This window comes from Hydra viridissima, unplaced genomic scaffold (assembly GCF_058129835.1).
Source record: "Hydra viridissima isolate aposymbiotic clone 2 unplaced genomic scaffold, HvirCarnegie_v1 scaffold_1, whole genome shotgun sequence".
NCBI classification, from domain to species: Eukaryota; Metazoa; Cnidaria; class Hydrozoa; order Anthoathecata; family Hydridae; genus Hydra; species Hydra viridissima.
Window position 1 is genome coordinate 37,253,396 of NW_028324300.1, and position 18,109 is coordinate 37,271,504.

General features: G+C 30.3%; 2 protein-coding genes and 1 long non-coding RNA gene across 4 annotated transcripts; 1 reads left to right on the plus strand and 2 right to left on the minus strand.

Annotated features, from left to right (window-relative positions):
- Nucleotides 1-4,557: 4,557 nt before the first annotated feature.
- On the minus strand, nt 4,558-8,863 carry LOC149894816 (uncharacterized). 2 transcript variants are annotated; one of them, XM_090093306.1, is made up of 7 exons: nt 8,697-8,863; nt 6,175-6,243; nt 5,788-5,877; nt 5,486-5,575; nt 5,187-5,276; nt 4,817-4,976; nt 4,558-4,643 (listed from the first exon to the last, which is right to left on the minus strand). In XM_090093306.1, exons 1-6 carry the CDS (start codon nt 8,752-8,754, stop codon nt 4,834-4,836), a joined length of 540 nt encoding a protein of 179 aa, XP_089949432.1. In that variant the 5' UTR covers nt 8,755-8,863; the 3' UTR covers nt 4,558-4,643; nt 4,817-4,833. The 2 variants fall into 2 exon arrangements, with proteins under 2 accessions (XP_089949432.1, XP_089949437.1); XM_090093311.1 differs by lacking the exons at nt 5,486-5,575; nt 5,788-5,877 and having other exon boundaries at nt 8,697-8,861.
- Nucleotides 8,864-9,904: 1,041 nt separating this feature from the next.
- On the plus strand, nt 9,905-11,524 carry LOC149894817 (uncharacterized). Its single transcript, XR_016454187.1, has 3 exons — nt 9,905-10,009; nt 10,197-10,247; nt 11,433-11,524. It is a non-coding gene; the product is annotated as an uncharacterized LOC149894817 (long non-coding RNA).
- An 800-nt stretch (nt 11,525-12,324) lies between these two features.
- LOC145192196 (uncharacterized protein F21D5.5-like) lies at nt 12,325-17,968 on the minus strand. Its single transcript, XM_090093289.1, has 3 exons — nt 17,299-17,968; nt 13,113-13,297; nt 12,325-12,946 (listed from the first exon to the last, which is right to left on the minus strand). The coding sequence occupies exons 1-3, from the start codon at nt 17,966-17,968 to the stop codon at nt 12,473-12,475; spliced, it is 1,329 nt and encodes a 442-aa protein (XP_089949415.1). The 3' UTR covers nt 12,325-12,472.
- Nucleotides 17,969-18,109: the final 141 nt, after the last annotated feature.

Sequence of the window (18,109 nt, forward strand, 5' to 3'; positions counted from 1 at the left end):
TTTAATTTAAATAAATCTTGATGATTTTTTATCTTGTTCATTAAATCAAATTTATAAAACTGATTTTAGAATTAAATTAAGTTATTTTACCAAAGAAAAAATTTTCCTGTGAAACAGCAAACAAAAGAGATGTTAATTGGCTCAGTGTCACAGAATTGAACGACCAGCCTCCACTTTTTGTTGTTTTTAACTAAAATGAAATTTTCTAAAGTACCTATTACTCCAATAATAACTGTTCGAAAAAGAACGCTTTTGAAAAAGGTTCATTGGTATGTTCATAAATTATATTGGCATGAGTAGTTATTTAGTATAGCCATTTAAATACAGTTTTCTTAACTTTGCCACGTACTTTTGCCTACGTTAGAGTCTCAACAGCAGAATAAAATTAAGAACAGCAAATAAAAGAAATAGAAGCCGCAAGTTTTAAAAAGGGAACCGTATCGAATAATACCGATATCGTATTAGGCTCAATGCCCACCGCTCGGCACAATGGTTTTACACGTCTGTAAGAGAAAATTGAAAATAAGGACATCTTAGTCTTTACCAAGCTCGATAGACTAGAACGAGATGCTATTGATGTAAACGCCACAGTTGTCAAGCTTGAAAAAATAGGAATCAAGGTTAATCATCTTGCTCTTGGAGGAGTCTATCTTTTGGAAATCAGGCTAACTTTACTGCCTGTTACATAATTTTCAAAAAAAGCTTAAATAAAATAATTTTAAAAAATTTTTTCTAAAAGTTGTTGACCGAAAAAATAAGTAGCAAATCAAATGATGATTGATGATGATGATGATGATGATGATGATGATGATGATGATGATGATGATGATGATGATGATGATGATGATGATGATGATGATGATGATGATGATGATGATGATGATGATGATGATGATGAGGATGAGGATGATGATGATGATGATGATGATGATGATGATAAAACCAAAAGAACAATATTCCTCACTTCTGAGCAAGATATTTTTTTTTAAAAATTACAGGAATAAAATGATGAAAAAGTATAAAACTTTGCAGAAGTTTCTGTAAAATGTGTAAGCCTAAAAGAAATACTAACAGATTTATATTTTTGCTATCTGCCTTTAAATATTTGTACAATCCGGAAAACAGCTATAGTGACAGTGATGTGACCCAAATTAGTGTTTATTAGAGCAGCTAAATTGTACCTGGACTGTTTTCTACACTCAAGAAGTTAAAGCAGTTTACAAAGTTAAGGATGATGGCGTTACTTTGAACAACATCGACAAAAAAGAAGATACGAAGAAACAACTTGAAAATCTCCAGCAATTCTCAAAACCAAGTTTAAACATTGCATAACATTCGCCAAACAAACAGTTTTTATCGATAACAAACAAACTAAATTTGCGTGAAAAAGGTGGACAGAAAACACAAAATATTCAAAGTCTGATCCGGGCATTTAACATAATTTAGCCTACGTCGACTCAAAACGAACACAATTTTCCAACATTAGGGAACTTTGTATTTCAAAAGCGCACTTGATTGTCAGACGAGGCCATTGATAGTCTGTCAAAGAAAATTTATTTCAACAAGTAATGTTCTTAAAATACTTAACACTTTTGGTGCTTCTTTTTACCTGAACTAAAAAAAATAATATTACTATGTTTCTAAACTTACTTTAGGATCTTTTAAAAATTTTATAACTTTCTCGATATCTTGGGAATTCTCAAGAATTCTTTTTAGGAATTCTTGATTCTCGAGAATGTACTTTTCTCGATAAATGCGCAACTCTAATTATGTTAAATGCAAGAATGTCATTTTTAAAATCTTCTTCATAAAGTTCACTATCAATCCATTTAAACAGCTTATTATCATACATCAAAATTTAAATGCATTTAGGCTGGAGATTGCTATAATCTTTTTTTAAGCAGAAAAAGTTCAATTAGCAAGTCAGATTAACTGGTCTCAGTTTGCTTCAAAAAATTCAGATGTAATCACAAATTATATATTTTACCTTGGTTTACCATTCTTTAATAAAAGTTTTAGTTTCTTTTTCTAAAAACGTTTTTGTAAATAATTGCTTCGTTTTAGGTTGCATTCTTTCTGGAGAACATTGTACAGATGGTTTGATTTACCCATTAAGCCAGTACATTTGTGTCAAAGGAAGTAACGGACCAGGAGGATGCTTCAGTGATCCGTACCGATGTAACAATGGTAAAATTTATTTAGGGTAAGAACAATTTTAAATTTAATGTTTAACAAGTTTCAAGCTCCTTAATTTTGGTTTGGAAATAAAGTACTCTACTAAAATTTCTAAAAAATTCTACAAAGTTTTCTTTTTTTGAAAATAATTTAGATAATATATATATGTCATATTGAAACTTATTTGTCAACTTCTCGTCATATTTTAGATCTGCTTTTAAGACCAACGGAAGTGATATCACGCACAACTTTCAAAAATCTTACGAAGGCCAAACATTTTTATGTATTTTAAAATGGTTATGGCATAATAATTTTTAGAAATAAAAAATATTTTCTTTATAATAATATAAAAACTGAAAAGGCAAAAGATTATCTTTTTAAAATAAATTAATGTACTCAAACGAGCAAATATCTAAAGGACTCTTTTAGCGCTAAAATTAAATTAACAATTGGTTGTAAGAAAAAAAAAACTTTGAAAAAAATTGCATTCGTTGTTTCTGAAAAATAGGTCTAGCCTAAAAACAGATCCGTAAAGCTCCACGTGCTATCATAATGATTTTTCAACACTCATGTTTCTCCACCTTTGCTTCTTAAGAGCCATAACAACTCAAATAAGATTAGTACAGAGCTTTTTAGTTTTTAGTACAGGCCCCAAATCTTTTATTAAGCTCCGTTGCAACTGCTTCGTTTTAGGTTTCTACAGCAGTGTTCTACAGCGTTACGTTACGTCTAAGTGTACTTACTTTAGTCAAATACTGAAGGGGCATTATTAGTAGTTCAGCTGGAAATTTGTTATCTAAAGTTTTCTCTTGTAAAAGTTTATAAAATTGTTCTATGAATTTATTTACCGAGATGGTTTGATTAGTAAAATAAATCAGTTCAGTTGTCTCAAAGAAACTCATGAACCTGGAGGATGCTATGGTGTTGAGTGTTGAGTGTATGGTGTTTAGCCTCTTAGTGGCTTATGTTGTTCTCTCAAAACGTCAATAGCTACAACTTGTATGTATGTATGTATGTATGTATGTATGTATGTATGTATGTATGTATGTATGTATGTATGTATGTATGTATGTATGTATGTATGTATGTATGTATGTATGTATGTATGTATGTATGTATGTATGTATGTATGTATGTATGTATGTATGTATGTATGTATGTATGTATGTATGTATGTATGTATGTATGTATGTATGTATGTATGTATGTATGTATGTATGTTCCCTGGACATTTGATGAACAACAAATACCATTCATCTGTGTCATCACTGTAGGTTATTACTTAATGTAACGACATTAAACTTGGCAGTTATTATTTTATTTTCGTTCAATGCGCTATTTGTTTTTGTTGCAAAAAGATTTTTTATTTCTTACAATATCAATTTTAATTTAATTTATCCAATATTTAAGAAAAACACTTTGTTTATTTATGAAGTAATGGAATTTTATATTGTACTGCATCCCCTAATAATACCATCGTAATTCCTAAATAATTAACTAGAAAAAGCTTAACCAGCTAAAATCTTTTGCAATGAAATTTTTGCTGAGAAACTTAAATAACCAAATTAAAGTCAGTTTTGAAACAAATTCTTTGACATGGTAACAAATTTTTTGAGATCGTAACAAATTTTTTGACATGGTCTCACTTCAGACTTTTGCTTCTCAAATTAATGAGGAGTAAAACTAAGACCAAATGATCCTTAACCGGTACCGATAATATAGATAGATAACCGATATCTATCAGTTATAGATAATCGATAGATAGATAACCGATATCTATCGATATCTATCGGTTATCGTATTCTTTCTATCGGTTATCGTATTCTATTCTAGAATAGAATACGATAACCGATAGAATAGAATACGATAACCGATAGAATAGAAAAGTAAGTCTCTGAATGCCAACTGGAGCAATTTTAAAGTTGTTTTGATTTTGGCAGTTTTTTTTTAATTTTCAAAAAGGTAATGTTTCAATGCAGAAAATAAGTTTTTTTTCTAAAACTTCGGCTTTCTTACGAAGAATTGTTAATTTAATTTTAAAATAAAAAGATCTGAATGCAAGAATCGAATGCAAGAATCGAATGCAAGAATCGAATGCAAGAATCGAACTTGAAAGTTGAAAAATTCAAATTTGAAGTTCGGTTTCAATGTTTTCATATTTGAAAAACTTGAAATTTCAAGTTCAACATCTGCATTCTCACGTGAGTACAACAGATTTTCGCTCGATGGAGTCAATTAATTTGAAAAAGATTATCATTCTCCTTATTACCATCTCCTTAGCATTATCTCCTTGGTAGAATTTGTTTTACATTAACAACATAACCATTTTTTTAGTTTTTAATGTTATCTCAACCATTTTACAAAGCATAAAAATTATCAGCCTTCATAATATTTTTGAAAGTTGTGTTCGAAATAAGAAATCCCAACTTAAAACACAACTTCAATTCTTGAAAGCGGATCCAAACAACCTGAAGAGAAGTTTGCAATTAAGTTTTACTACATATATACTATATTTTACTATATAAGAGAGATATTTAATTATATAAGAGAGATAACTTAGGCTTGTTAGAGTTAAATCTTTAAATATCCAAACTTAAGAATTTTGAAACATGTTTCAAATTTAAATTGAACTTGATCTTACCCCTATAGTCAGTAGCATTAGTAAGGGATGATTTTACCATTATCACACCAATACCCAAGACCATAGCATCCTCCTTGTCCTTTAGTTCCCTTTGGACAGGCTCGTTGTGACGCCTGACATATAAGACCATCTTGGCAGAAGTATCCGATATTATAACAACCTAACAAAGAAAAATTTTTAAGAAAATCTAACGACATTAAACTTGTAATCATTATTTTATTTTCTTAATTGCGCCATCTGATTTTTGATGAAAAAAAATTTGTTGTTTCTTACAGTTTCAATTTTAATTTAACTTTTCCAATATTTAAGAAACACACTTTGTTTATTTATTACTGTTTTAAATTTTTTACAAAAAAGTAATCGTAGAAACCTCCTAAACCAGAATTTCCCTTTAAACAGGCTCGTTGTGACGCCTGACATATAAGACCATCTTGGCAGAAGTATCCGATATTATAACAACCTAACAAAGAAAAATTTTTAAGAAAATCTAACGACATTAAACTTGTAATCATTATTTTATTTTCTTAATTGCGCCATCTGATTTTTGATGAAAAAAATTTTTTGTTTCTAACAGCTTCAATTTTAATTTAACTTTTCCAATATTTAAGAAACACACTTTGTTTATTTATTACTGTTTTAAATTTTTTACAAAAAAGTAATCGTAGAAACCTCCTAAACCAGAATTTCCCTTTAAACAGGCTCGTTGTGACGCCTGACATATAAGACCATCTTGGCAGAAGTATCCGATATTGTAACAACCTAATAAAGAAAAATTTTTAAAAAAATCCAACGACATTAAAATTGGTAGCTATCATTTTATTTTCGTTCATTGCGCCATCTGATTTTTGATGCAAAAAGATTTTTTATTTCTTACAACATCAATTTTAGTTTAACTTTTCCAATATTTAAGAAACACACTTTGTTTATTTATTACTGTTTTAAATTTTTTACAAAAAAGTAATTGTAGAAACCTCCTAAACCAAAATTTCCCCTTAAACAGGCTCGTTGTGACGCCTGACATATAAGACCATCTTGGCAGGAGTATCCGATATTATAACAACCTAAAAAACAAAAATTTAATGTAAGATCAGGTAATTATTTGATTTTTTTTTAAAAATAATCATAGTTATTGTTAATAGAAATGATTAAAAATAGAATACTAAAATGAAGCATTTATATTAAAAATTAGATTTAATTGTTACTTTCTTTATTATTGTTTTAAACTTCAAAAATGTAAAGTCTAATACTGTAATAAAATTGCTTACATAGTTTTTAAATTAAACCCTACCATTCCTAGAAAAGAAAAAAAATATTGATGAAGAAGTTGGGGTGAAAAAGAAAATAAAGTAATTTTTCACCTCCATAGCCAGTTCTTCCTGCAGGACAGGAATTTTGTCCTGAAAGGCAGGAATATTGAGATTGACAGTCTAAAAACGAAAAAACTAGACTGAATGATAAATAACTTTTTCATAAAAAGATAAAGAAAACAAAGTTAATAAGTGTGTTGAACTAGGGAGTTTTGTCACGTGACATTTTATCGCGGAAAAAATTTATCATACGTTTTTGAAAAACTTCGTCCAAAAAACGCAACAAATGATTTTATGTAGGTGTCGAAGAATAAAAACCCACCCATGAAAATAAATAGTATATACGTATATATAGATGTTATTTTTTTTAGAAAAGGTTGCACTACAATAATTTTTTTGGGGACGTCGTTTTGCTTTAGAATTGATAAAGTTATTTAATTGTAAATGTTTCAGTTTTGTTTATACACAAGTAAATTAAGCTAATTCTTTCGTCCCCACATAAAAATAGATTCTGCAACTATTTATTTATTATGTCAATCAGTTTTTTTTTTGTTTTTTTTTGGTAGTCTAATAGGGTGGGTTTTTTGTTTTCTAAGTGGAGATTTTATAAATTTCCCCCGTCTTTTGATATTTTATTGTTAACGCAACTTTTTACGCAAAAAAAAAAAAAAAGACAAAAAAGTTTTTTTTCGGTGCCAAAAGTTTAACGAGATACTTTAAGGAAATATTTCATAAAATGTATATGAATTGAAAATATTAAAACACGAATACCTTTGGGACCAAAAAGCTACAGAAGTGGTTAAAACCATTTTGAAAATAAAATATATTAAGGAATCCAATGCATTTGAAATAAAAAAGATTTTCATTGGCTATAAAAATTGCCTAAACTCCCTAGTTGAACACTGATTATTCACAAATAAAGTATCATGCTATTTTTGTTTGTTTGTTTTAATCATGAAATCTAAGTTGTTGTTTGTTTTTTTATTACACACAACGTATTAGGTAATTAGAAACGATAAGGTTTTTGAAAAACTCTTCGTCCTTTTCTAATCAATGGCGTAGTTAATAATAGCCGATTTTTAATTAAATTGGTGCCATTTTAGTTGATTGAACTATAAACAAACTTTGATAGTTAGCAGATAACTTTCGGATAATCGCAATTAGCATATTATCATATATAATTTAGTAGATAACTTTCGGATAATCGCAATTAGCATTTTATCACATAATTTATCAACAAGCGCGTTTGTTTTTTATTTATGTTAAATAATTCAGTTTTTGTGCCAACAATTTAACGTTCGCGGGAAATTTTATTCCATTACTTTTTGTTGCATAAAAGTGCTGCTGACACCTTTCGTCATCCACGTGGATGTTAATGGTATCAATGGGCCATTTGAAAGAAGTCGAAGAGAATGGTTCCAATAATTTAGAAACAACGATTTTAATTTCAATGACAAAGAACACATCGGAGTAAAAACTCGACGAAGACTTTTTAAAAAGGAGAACCATGTACGCTCTTAATTCCAAAACACAAAACTTGAAATGCGGTGTCATCAACTTTTAACGATTCTTAATTTAAATTATAATTTTTATTGCGCTCCTTAACGTAAAAATCGCTGTATTGGCAAAGTGTCAAACATTTCACAGTCGTTGTGCAAATAAAATGTGACACTCCATGACAAAACCAGAAAATTTTAATCAAAAGAAAAATTCAATTTTTTCATATATATAGAACAAAATATTTCAAACTTTCTAAAACAATTATAACAATAAAGAAAAATTTTTCCAATCAGAATTTACAGACATTCTAAATTGATTTTGTTTGATATTTTAACATGATAATCGATGACGCCATGATTGTATGGCGGCACGAATTGTTTCCATAGGCAATTTTTCCCATTCGCGGATCATCATTCGTTTCATGGAGGCCAAGTTGTGATGTTGTTTAGCATTGACCTTGGACTCCAAAATACCCCACACGCAAAAATCAAGTGGATTCAGGTCGGGAGAGGACGGAGGCCACTCATCCATCATAGGAAAAATTTCCTATGGAAACAATTCGTGCCGCCATACAATCATGGCGTCATCGATTATCATTGACAGTGGACCGAAAAGGAAACCGAATTGAATAATTCTTGATATACTTACACTACATGTCACTTGATCTGTTACTGTAATTTCAGTAGTTTATGTATATTACATTAAAAATAAATTGATTGTGAAGTACTGACAGAACTTTCCGGTCACCCTGGAGGTGTTGTATTATATAGCATATAGATGTTATATAATGTTAATACATAAATAAATACATACATAACACATATAACATGCATCTAAAATACATGTTACATAAGTGTAAATCATCAATAATTATATTAAAACAATAGCAATAAAGTGTAAACTAATGTGCAACTGCTGAAAATTTTCTTTGTTCTATGTAAGTTGCACCTCCGTAAAAATTTGCAAAGAAAAATAGTATGATAACTTTACGCCGTTGAAGTAAAGAATTATTGTTGGTTATTCAGAATCAAAGAACTCCAATCTAATATTATAAATAATTAATAAATACAAACTTGATTGATCAGGAATGATCACAAAAAAAACCAAGAATAAAATACTTCGACCCTTCATTTCAAAGATAAACTTTTTATCATATACGTTGTTAGAATCTCAAGTCTATCTTTGTCTGTTCGTGCGCAGAAAAATGATTTCATGTTTCATTAGATCAAGTTTCGTTTTACTAAAGCAACAACCCATTTTCCACACATGATTTTTAAAAAACAGTTAATGTAAAGAAATCCAAACACTTCCTAAACTAATAAATGCTGCCATAAACTGAAAAAAATTTAATCAAAGTTTCGCAAACTGAAACAACAACAAATTGCTAAAATGAACTGTGGAAACAAAACTTGTTTTATACTTTTTTAACCAATGAAGTTTAGTAATTAGGGGAAAGGTGCCTATGATGGCTGGCGATGATGATGGTGTACTGGTCATACTTCATCAATATTGGTTTTGGTGCATTAATGATGAGACTTAAATACGTTTTTGTAATTCACAAACATAAATTTTGGCATGTGGTGTTGTAGTCTTAATTCCATCATAGGACTTGCGATATTTACAATATGAATTACAAATTTTATTGTAAGTCGACGATAAAATTGTAACTTTTGGATACATATCGAAAACTTATCGTAAATATTTTTTTAGAAACGATATTATCGTTATATATCGACACAAACGATACGGGCAACCCAATATCCTATCGTAACAAAAAAGTTTCGATATGCAGATGCTTACAATACATTTATATCAAAAATTATTTTTTAAATTTTCAGGTAAACAGTGAAACGTTAAAATTAAGTATGCCATTATAGGCACATTTCCCCTATTTAAAAACCCTCATGAGGGGCCAAGAGTGCAGTGGTGTTTAGTCCTCAAATTTAAAAATTTGGTCTTATTAGTCAAACACTTCTCTTTTGGTATCTTTAAAGCAAGGGTGAAGTATCTTACATTATTATAATGTTTGAATAGATGGTGGTTATAAACTGATTTTGTTTATTTTCAGTCTTCAAGTTCTTGCTTGCATCAAATGTAACAGGTAAAACACGTCGCACTGTGTTATATAAAATGCAAAAACTCGTTGATTTTGATCCTGAAAAACCTCAATGAATCGAAGATTGCTCTTGTTCAAATAAATACTAACGAAAAATCCAAGCGAAACAGAGGACGTTTTACCAAGCTTTATAAACTGAATAACTTTAATTTACAATTTTACTCTCATTGGTAAAAATTATAAATAAAGAAAGAATTTTTGTTAGTGGGTCTCAAAAACTTTAGGATGCTATTGTCGCAGACTAAAATTACCCGAAGTGATCCCCAAAAGGTACGGGAACTTTTTATTGTTTGTAAGGGTTGTTTAAGGGAAATAGCTAAAGGCTGTTAATTTCCAATTACTGAGTATTTATATGCTAGATAATGAAGGATAAAATATTGTATATTGTTAAAACAATAAAAATCAGTATAAATACTTGTTTTACTAATTAATGTTATGGGTTTTTTGTCTTTTTAAGGTCTCGAATTCAACTTGCCTAGAATTTACAAACCAACACACGGAAAATAAAGTAAGCTAAATATTTATCATAAAAATTACAAGAGCCAATAGAATACCTAAAATGTAGATTATTAGCCTAGAGACAAGCTGTTGCTTCATAAAATCTTCCCAAATCAACATTAAAAAACGAAAATTCTCGTAAATTTAGTGGTCAGCTGATATTTATAGATATTTACAGCCACAGAAATAGATATATTTGTATTGCATTCTGTGAAGTCTTTTGAATTTTGTTTTCTTGTGGATGCTTTTGACTTGTGGTGCATTTTGAACAGGTATTTTGACAAAAAGGATTCAAAAAACCACAGCTCAATGATTTTCTATGTAATGATTGGATTAGAACTTTTCTGAAAACAAAGATCTCACTTTAAAGTTTTCAATTTAAGTTTTAAGAATTACTTTCTCTTCCCAACCTCCTTATCATTTTTAGATCTACTAAGCAAAGAGATTGTGACTCATGCTTTTCAATTAAACAAAGCAACTTAAAATCTTTGCTTTTCCAGACAAATTTTTGTGTGCATGGGACGTATCCTTGAACCTGATCTTTAGATAACTAACACCATTTTAGTCAGCGGCATGAAAACGAATCTTTTACATTTATTCGTTTGTTGTTCTTTTGTTTGGTTAAAATTTAAAATTTATTGTTTTCAATAAAGTTGTTTTATCAGGGTTTTGTCCTTCTTTCTAAGCTGATATAAATACCGGATCCCAGTCACCCCAACAAACATTTAAACTTAAAGGTTATTATATTAATTGCAAAATTAGTCTTGAGTGTGATTGATGATTCGTTAAAAAATTAGTTAGCGTGTGATTAATGATTATCGTGTGTGAGTGTTAATTATCATTACTATACACAAGAGTAGCAGCATATAAATTTGATGAAGATGTTGTTTCATAATACCCGTACTAATTTTTAAAAACTATTGAAAAATTTAATACGACCGTGACCTTTTACGTTTCCTCGGAATGGTGATGTAGATGGTGATGAACTGTTTTTTGATGAAAGCTGTGATAAAAGATGGTAGGACTTATCAGATAATTGCTAATAGGCGTTTTGACACATTCTGTGAGAAATTAGACACATTCTGTGAAAAATTTACAATCCATTTGATCCAATTCTCGACGTACCTAAAAAATAATGAAAGAAAAAAATATTATTAAGAAATTGTTACAGCTAAAATATTTTTTTTACTTACAGCAAAAAGTCGATTCCAGCAAATGAAAAGCAGCTTTGAACCAATGTTTTAAATAGTCTATAATTATGGTATGAGTTCAGTCAAGATTTCATCAATATCAAAATAGTTTCAGCCTTCATAAAATCCAATAACAGACACCTCGATTGAAAAATCGTTTCAAAAAACGTTTATTTAGTGATAAGGAGGGGGAATAACAGTCTTCCCCTTCAAACTCTATGGACGTGACGGACACATCTTTTATTTTATAGCCTGGTTAAAATTTGGCAGAAAGAAGCTTTACAAGGACTTTGTTAATTAAATGCATAAAAACATTGATTTATTTCTCGGTCCACAAAACATTTTCAAAAACTGCAGCAAATGGAGTGCTAAGTTACTGTTTCAGACATGTGAAGAGAAGTTACGTACACCGTATTGTTTATAGTAGACCAACGTGCGTGAGGTTGGTTTTGACCATTCCGCAAGTCCGAGTTTGAATAAGAGATCGAGCTAAAGTTTAGGTCCACGATCCATTTGTGTTATTCATATTATCAAATAGGCATTTATTCGTGTTCTTTTTTTTTTATTTTGTTTTGTTTGTGCATTTTTGCATTTCATGAAAATAACCCTGTAGAAGGAGGATTTAACTGTCGATCATTTTTGTGTGAAATGAAATGGTTTTTTTATTTTCAGTTGTGCAACCTATGGACTTTGATGAAACTAAGTCGCCCGAAGATTCTGAACTTTTTTTCGCAAAAATTAATTTATTAATAGAAACTCTTTTAATCAAATAGAATTTTAATAAATGTCATTTTTGATAAAATTTTCTAGTAATTTAACAATATTATCTTTGGCGAGCTTTCTAAAATCAAGTTTGATAATTCACGAAATAGAGTTGGTTCAAAATATACTCTTACATTTTGCGAAAAAATCAATAATTCTCTGAAGCAATCATTTTAATTACAAATTTGATCATATTTTAAAAATCGCGAATATTATAAAATATTCAAAATACAAAATGTTTTTTTTATATGAAAGCAACGTGGATCATAACAACCCTCATCCATTAAGTCCACTGGAGAAAAAGCTCTTTATCTTCATCAGTAACAAACTTCGGGGAAAAATTTATTGTCACCACTTGAAAGCCTTCATCTGCAGTGGGCAATTGATACTTACTCTTAAACGTATTAAAGCCAACATCTGGAACTCGTCTGACTTCTCCGCCCGAATGAATTTGTCTATACATGTTCAAATGATGAGCTAGTTCCAAAGACGTTTGAAAATGAAAGCATCTTACTGGGATATTGTGTTTTTTTGCCAAATCAACAAACACCTTCCGGGCTTCTTTTGATGGATTTGTGTTGTCGATGACAACACTTTTTTTCTTCTTTAAACTTTCTTCGGCGACTGAGACGCATTTTTCAATAGTTTTTAAAGTGTCTCTATTTACAATTGTGTAGGATTTCGGTTCTAAATAATGCTTCGCAAAAAATGATTTCCCTGCAGCCGGAGTTCCAACAAATATCACCATCTCAACCTCCTAAGGATAACAACAGGCGATAACAAAAAGATCAAAAGCATGCAACTCAACAAATAAGAAAATATTTTAAAATAAATTTACTCCATGAAAATATTTTAAAAAAATATAGTTCAGCAATTTCAAGAAAGGTTATTTGTTTCATATTTAAAATCTACAAAATTCTTACATTAGAACAAATATTTTCGTATCGATTCTCAGGATGATCAGTGAGAGCTTTTATCGGATCAATTGATCCCCATTCAAAATTTAGGTAGGGTTTGGCTCCATCGAAGAATTCTTCTGGAGTATAAAATGCTATGCCAACATTTTTAGCAAACTTTCGATCGCTACACGAGAAGTCCTTTTTCCGCCCTTTTTAAGAGAAGTTTTAAGAATTTTTAACTTATAAAGTATATGCTTCAACTTTAAAAAAATGTCACAATTACGAACGTGCCCAAAGGAAGGTATTATGGCCGAGATGATGTTTTGAGAAAAACCGTTAAAACTTTTGGTAAGATTGAATAGCAGGTTTTTCGTTTAAAGATTGTCGGTTCCAATATTATCGAACATAAACATGAAGTTATTTATTTACTAACTTATTTTATTTCAGCTCCTCAAACAAACAAATTACCAAGTAAAGTGACGCCACAGAGATTGCAGACATGGAAATCAGTTTCCATCGAGCGATCCTGTCTAACAAATACCTACGTCAGAAATTAACAAAAACCTAAGTTTCTTTGCTACTTCAATACGCGTTCGAAAGAAATAAACTTTATTTTATTCCATTTATTATCCACGTATCTCATTTTAATACAGAATGGATAAAGTTACGTGAAGTCGTCAAAACCTTGTACGGTAAACTAACAGAGACTGAAAACTCAAAATCCCCCTTTGTTAAAAAGTCAATTTCATTTAATCCAATTGCAACAACCCGAGACCGAGACCGAGTCTGACTTATTCGAGTTTAAAAAGAACTGATCAAAGGATTGATCAATTTATGATTTTCAAGAAGGAAAATGAAGAATTTGAAATTAACTTCTTGTTATTCTATGAAATATACCTAAAGAATTACACGTATTGCTGCTGTTGACACGAGACAGTAGACCGGGTGAATAAAATTGAGCAATTGCTTTTACTCAGTAATTGGTCAGCTTTACGTGAATAAAAACTTCAACAACTTTGCTTTTTATTCACCTGGCCTAGTGTTAAGTAAAATTGAGAGCAAAAAGTAATTACTAAGGGTCATCTCGTTTTTTCTCAGCAATTTATCCGCTTTTTAAAAATGTACTGCAGTAAAAGCAACAATCAGTCAAATGTAGAGAGTTTTAAGTACGGCAGACGATTCCCGCACTTATTTGCTTAAGTCTACTTATTTCTTTAAAATTAAAATTTGAAGAGAAAACCATTTGACAGCACTGAAGTGACCACGGTGTTTAAGCTTTAGTCCATAAACTAACTGGGAAACCGCCAAAACAACGTGTCAGACTGTACACCGAATCCAAGTGTTCAGATGTCGTTAATTTATTTACAGACAAATATGCAGTGCTCCATACGGGTAGGCTACTTAATTTTAAGGACTAATAAGTCATAAAGCTCCGAGCCCCCCCCCCCCCCCTTAACTCTTCACCCACCCCATGGCAGGTTATTCAGTGAATGCAAAACACTGCAAACCTATGTGAAACGAAAAAAATACGATAAACCGAATAGTTTTGAAAACTCGACAAAGATATTGCGTTTTCATTAGTTCAGCATTATAACGGTGCTGTAAAAGAGAAATCTGATAAAGGTTTTATTTAAATCAATAACACTGAGAATACTCCCTACCCATCATGCACAAACCGCATTTATACTGTAAGATCAGGCTATAATGCTCCAAGTCTAGACAACACGTATAAATATGCAAAGATATACAGTTCCTAAGGAGTCAGCAACTAAAAATGGGCGACCATTCGTATAACAACCAAGGGTACTCAAAAATTATACCTCCTATGAAAAATATGAACTACAGGGTGACCGGAAAGTTCTGTCAGTACTTCACAATCAATTTATTTTTAATGTAATATACATAAACTACTGAAATAACAGTAACAGATCAAGTGACATGTAGTGTAAGTATATCAAGAATTATTCAATTCTGTTTCCTTTTCGGTCCACTGTCAATGATAATCGATGACGCCATGATTGTATGGCGGCACGAATTGTTTCCATAGGAAATTTTTCCTATGATGGATGAGTGGCCTCCGTCCTCTCCCGACCTGAATCCACTTGATTTTTGCGTGTGGGGTATTTTGGAGTCCAAGGTCAATGCTAAACAACATCACAACTTGGCCTCCATGAAACGAATGATGATCCGCGAATGGGAAAAATTGCCTATGGAAACAATTCGTGCCGCCATACAATCATGGCGTCATCGATTATCATTGACAGTGGACCGAAAAGGAAACAGAATTGAATAATTCTTGATATACTTACACTACATATGTTACTTGATCTGTTACTGTTATTTCAGTAGTTTATGTATATTACATTAAAAATAAATTGATTGTGAAGTACTGACAGAACTTTCCGGTCACCCTGTATAAATTTTGCGATACAATCACTAAACAGTCGAAGGAGATAAAGAAAAGATGTTCAAACTTGTAAAATCAATCAAGATACGCATTTTACCTACGAACAGTCTTCGGTTTTTATTCTCGTTTATTTTAGAAAAAAAAACTCTCATTAAATTATGGAAAGATGAAATTCTATAGGTTTAGAAACTTTGAATACCACTTGCTAAGAAATTGACCGGCATGTTTAACTTTGTGTCAATTAAAAAATTCGGTTTTATATAGTCTTTACTATAATATAGTAATGAGAGAAAATTATGTTTGAAATCAAAATTACGAGCTATGTTAATGTATTTTTAAAAAAAAGATTTTGTATTTCACCTATTCTTATTTTGTATGTGAATTCTATTTTTTATGAATTTTTGTCAAATTATTTTTTCTAGGTACTGGAAGACCTCATAATTTCTGTAAATGTCAGGCAGTTGTTAACTTTACTAATTTAGCCTTTGGTATAGGTGCTTTACAGGCCGAACATGTGGTTTCAAATATTATCAAGACTAAAAAAAAAAAAAAAAAAAAAAAAAAAAATTAATACTAAGGGCAATATTCGATCTATCAACTGGTGGTAACCTAGTTCAGATTACCGTAGGAGATTCAGATTTAAAATCAGAAAGAGCCAAATCTGCAAATATGATCCCTTTTCAGATGCTGCTGATTCCACAGACTATTTTTTGGAACTTTTCAAATTATTCTGTAGAATCAATGAATCTGGAATTAAGATTTACTTTATTTATTATAGGGTCAAAACTTATGTTGGAGGAAGTAAACTATTATATGTCCATTGGCTTGCAACGTGCAAATGCTGTACTGGGTTTGTTTACAAACTCTGGAAAATGTCTGTTTATACTGTACAAGATTATGTTCTTTAACATCTGGAGATCTTAGGACATTTGAAAGTCTTGATTACTAGGGTCAGAAATATAAAGATAATGGATGCCCACCGACAAAAGTGTCAAATTATTACAATGTAATTAGTAAAAGATAGATTTATTTGAATAATAATCCTGAAAAATTGATCATTCATAAGATAGCTTCAACAAAACTGCACTTGATGATGGGGTGGTTGGGGTTTTAGGCAAAGTATTATTGTTCCTCTGTGAACCAGGTTTTAAAACTTAGTTGTCCTATCATCATACTATTTTTCAAGGCTACCATGGAATCAGATGGGATGGAAATAACTCCAAAAAAATACTTGAAAAATTTGATTTTTATGAACAAGCTGTGATAAAGGAAATCCCACTATACAAGCATCTGATATTAACTGCAATTAACTATTTGCAAGCTTTTAAATCAGTAAAAGAAAAAATTTTTGGAAAAGATTTGAAACCAAAACTTGATGCAACTAATAAATAATTTTGATGACATTTTAAATCCCTACAAAAGGACATCTTTATTGCAAAATATATCAATTGAAAAAATGATGAAAATGGATTTTTTTTAATACTTTTTTTAACACAATTTTGATTTCAAACTTAATTATTTCCCATTACTGTATGTTGGTAGAGACTATGTTAAGCAGAGTTTTTTTAATTGACATGAAGTTCAACCTGGCAGTCAAATTTCTTAGCAGTGATAACCAATAACCTACTTTTTAGCATAAGATTCCTCTTTTTGGGCACAATCATATTAACATTTATGTAAACAACTTATTTCAATATTTAGTATTTATTTATTTTTTATTTTTTAAGCTAAATTTCACATGCAGTTCACTGTAATAAAACAATTAATCTAAACAATAAAACAAACAAAAAAAAAACACCTTACCCACAGCCCAACCTTTTGGTCTTCCAGCAGCATCGCCCACATAGAAACTTTCATTACGATCAACAACAACATTGTCATTACATGAGTTCACACAAAAATTCCAAGCATTCACATAAGGCTTACGATAAATGTTCTCACCAGTTGAAATGAATACTTGCATTGGCACATCTACCTTATCGATTATCTCCATAATCTTTGTCTGAAGATCTTGTGGCTTTGATTTTTTTTTTTCAATACCAGCTTGATTTGTAAAAATCACTAATTTATAACCTTCATTGTGAAGGGATTTTAGCTTAGGAACAATATTTGAACTAAGGAACTTCCAATCCTGAGCTGAAGTTGGAAAACCTTTTCCGCTTTTCGTAGTAATTAATGTATCGTCAAGATCAAATGAAGCTATCTTTGTTGAAGAACTTACACTAGGACCATCTAAATACATCAAAGGATACAAATCTTTAACTGGATCACCATGATTTTTCCATTTTAAATCAAATTTAGATGGCAATAGTTTTTGTTGTTTTTTTTTGCTCTCAGTTGAACCAGTTGAACCAGATGACCTCTTCATCGTGAAACTTAGCTTGCAAAACAATTTGGAAACAGATAAAGCGTTTAAATGACCATATGAATAAATGAAACTCAAATTATAATTCAAAAAAAGGTTGGGAATCATGTTACATTTACTTAAAAGAATTCTGATTGGTTTTAAAAATGATAGAGTTAAAAAAACTGAAAATAAAAATTACAACAAAATTTTCAAAAACATCACAAAGAAGTAAATAGAAAAAAAATCAAAAGAAAAATAAAATAAAAT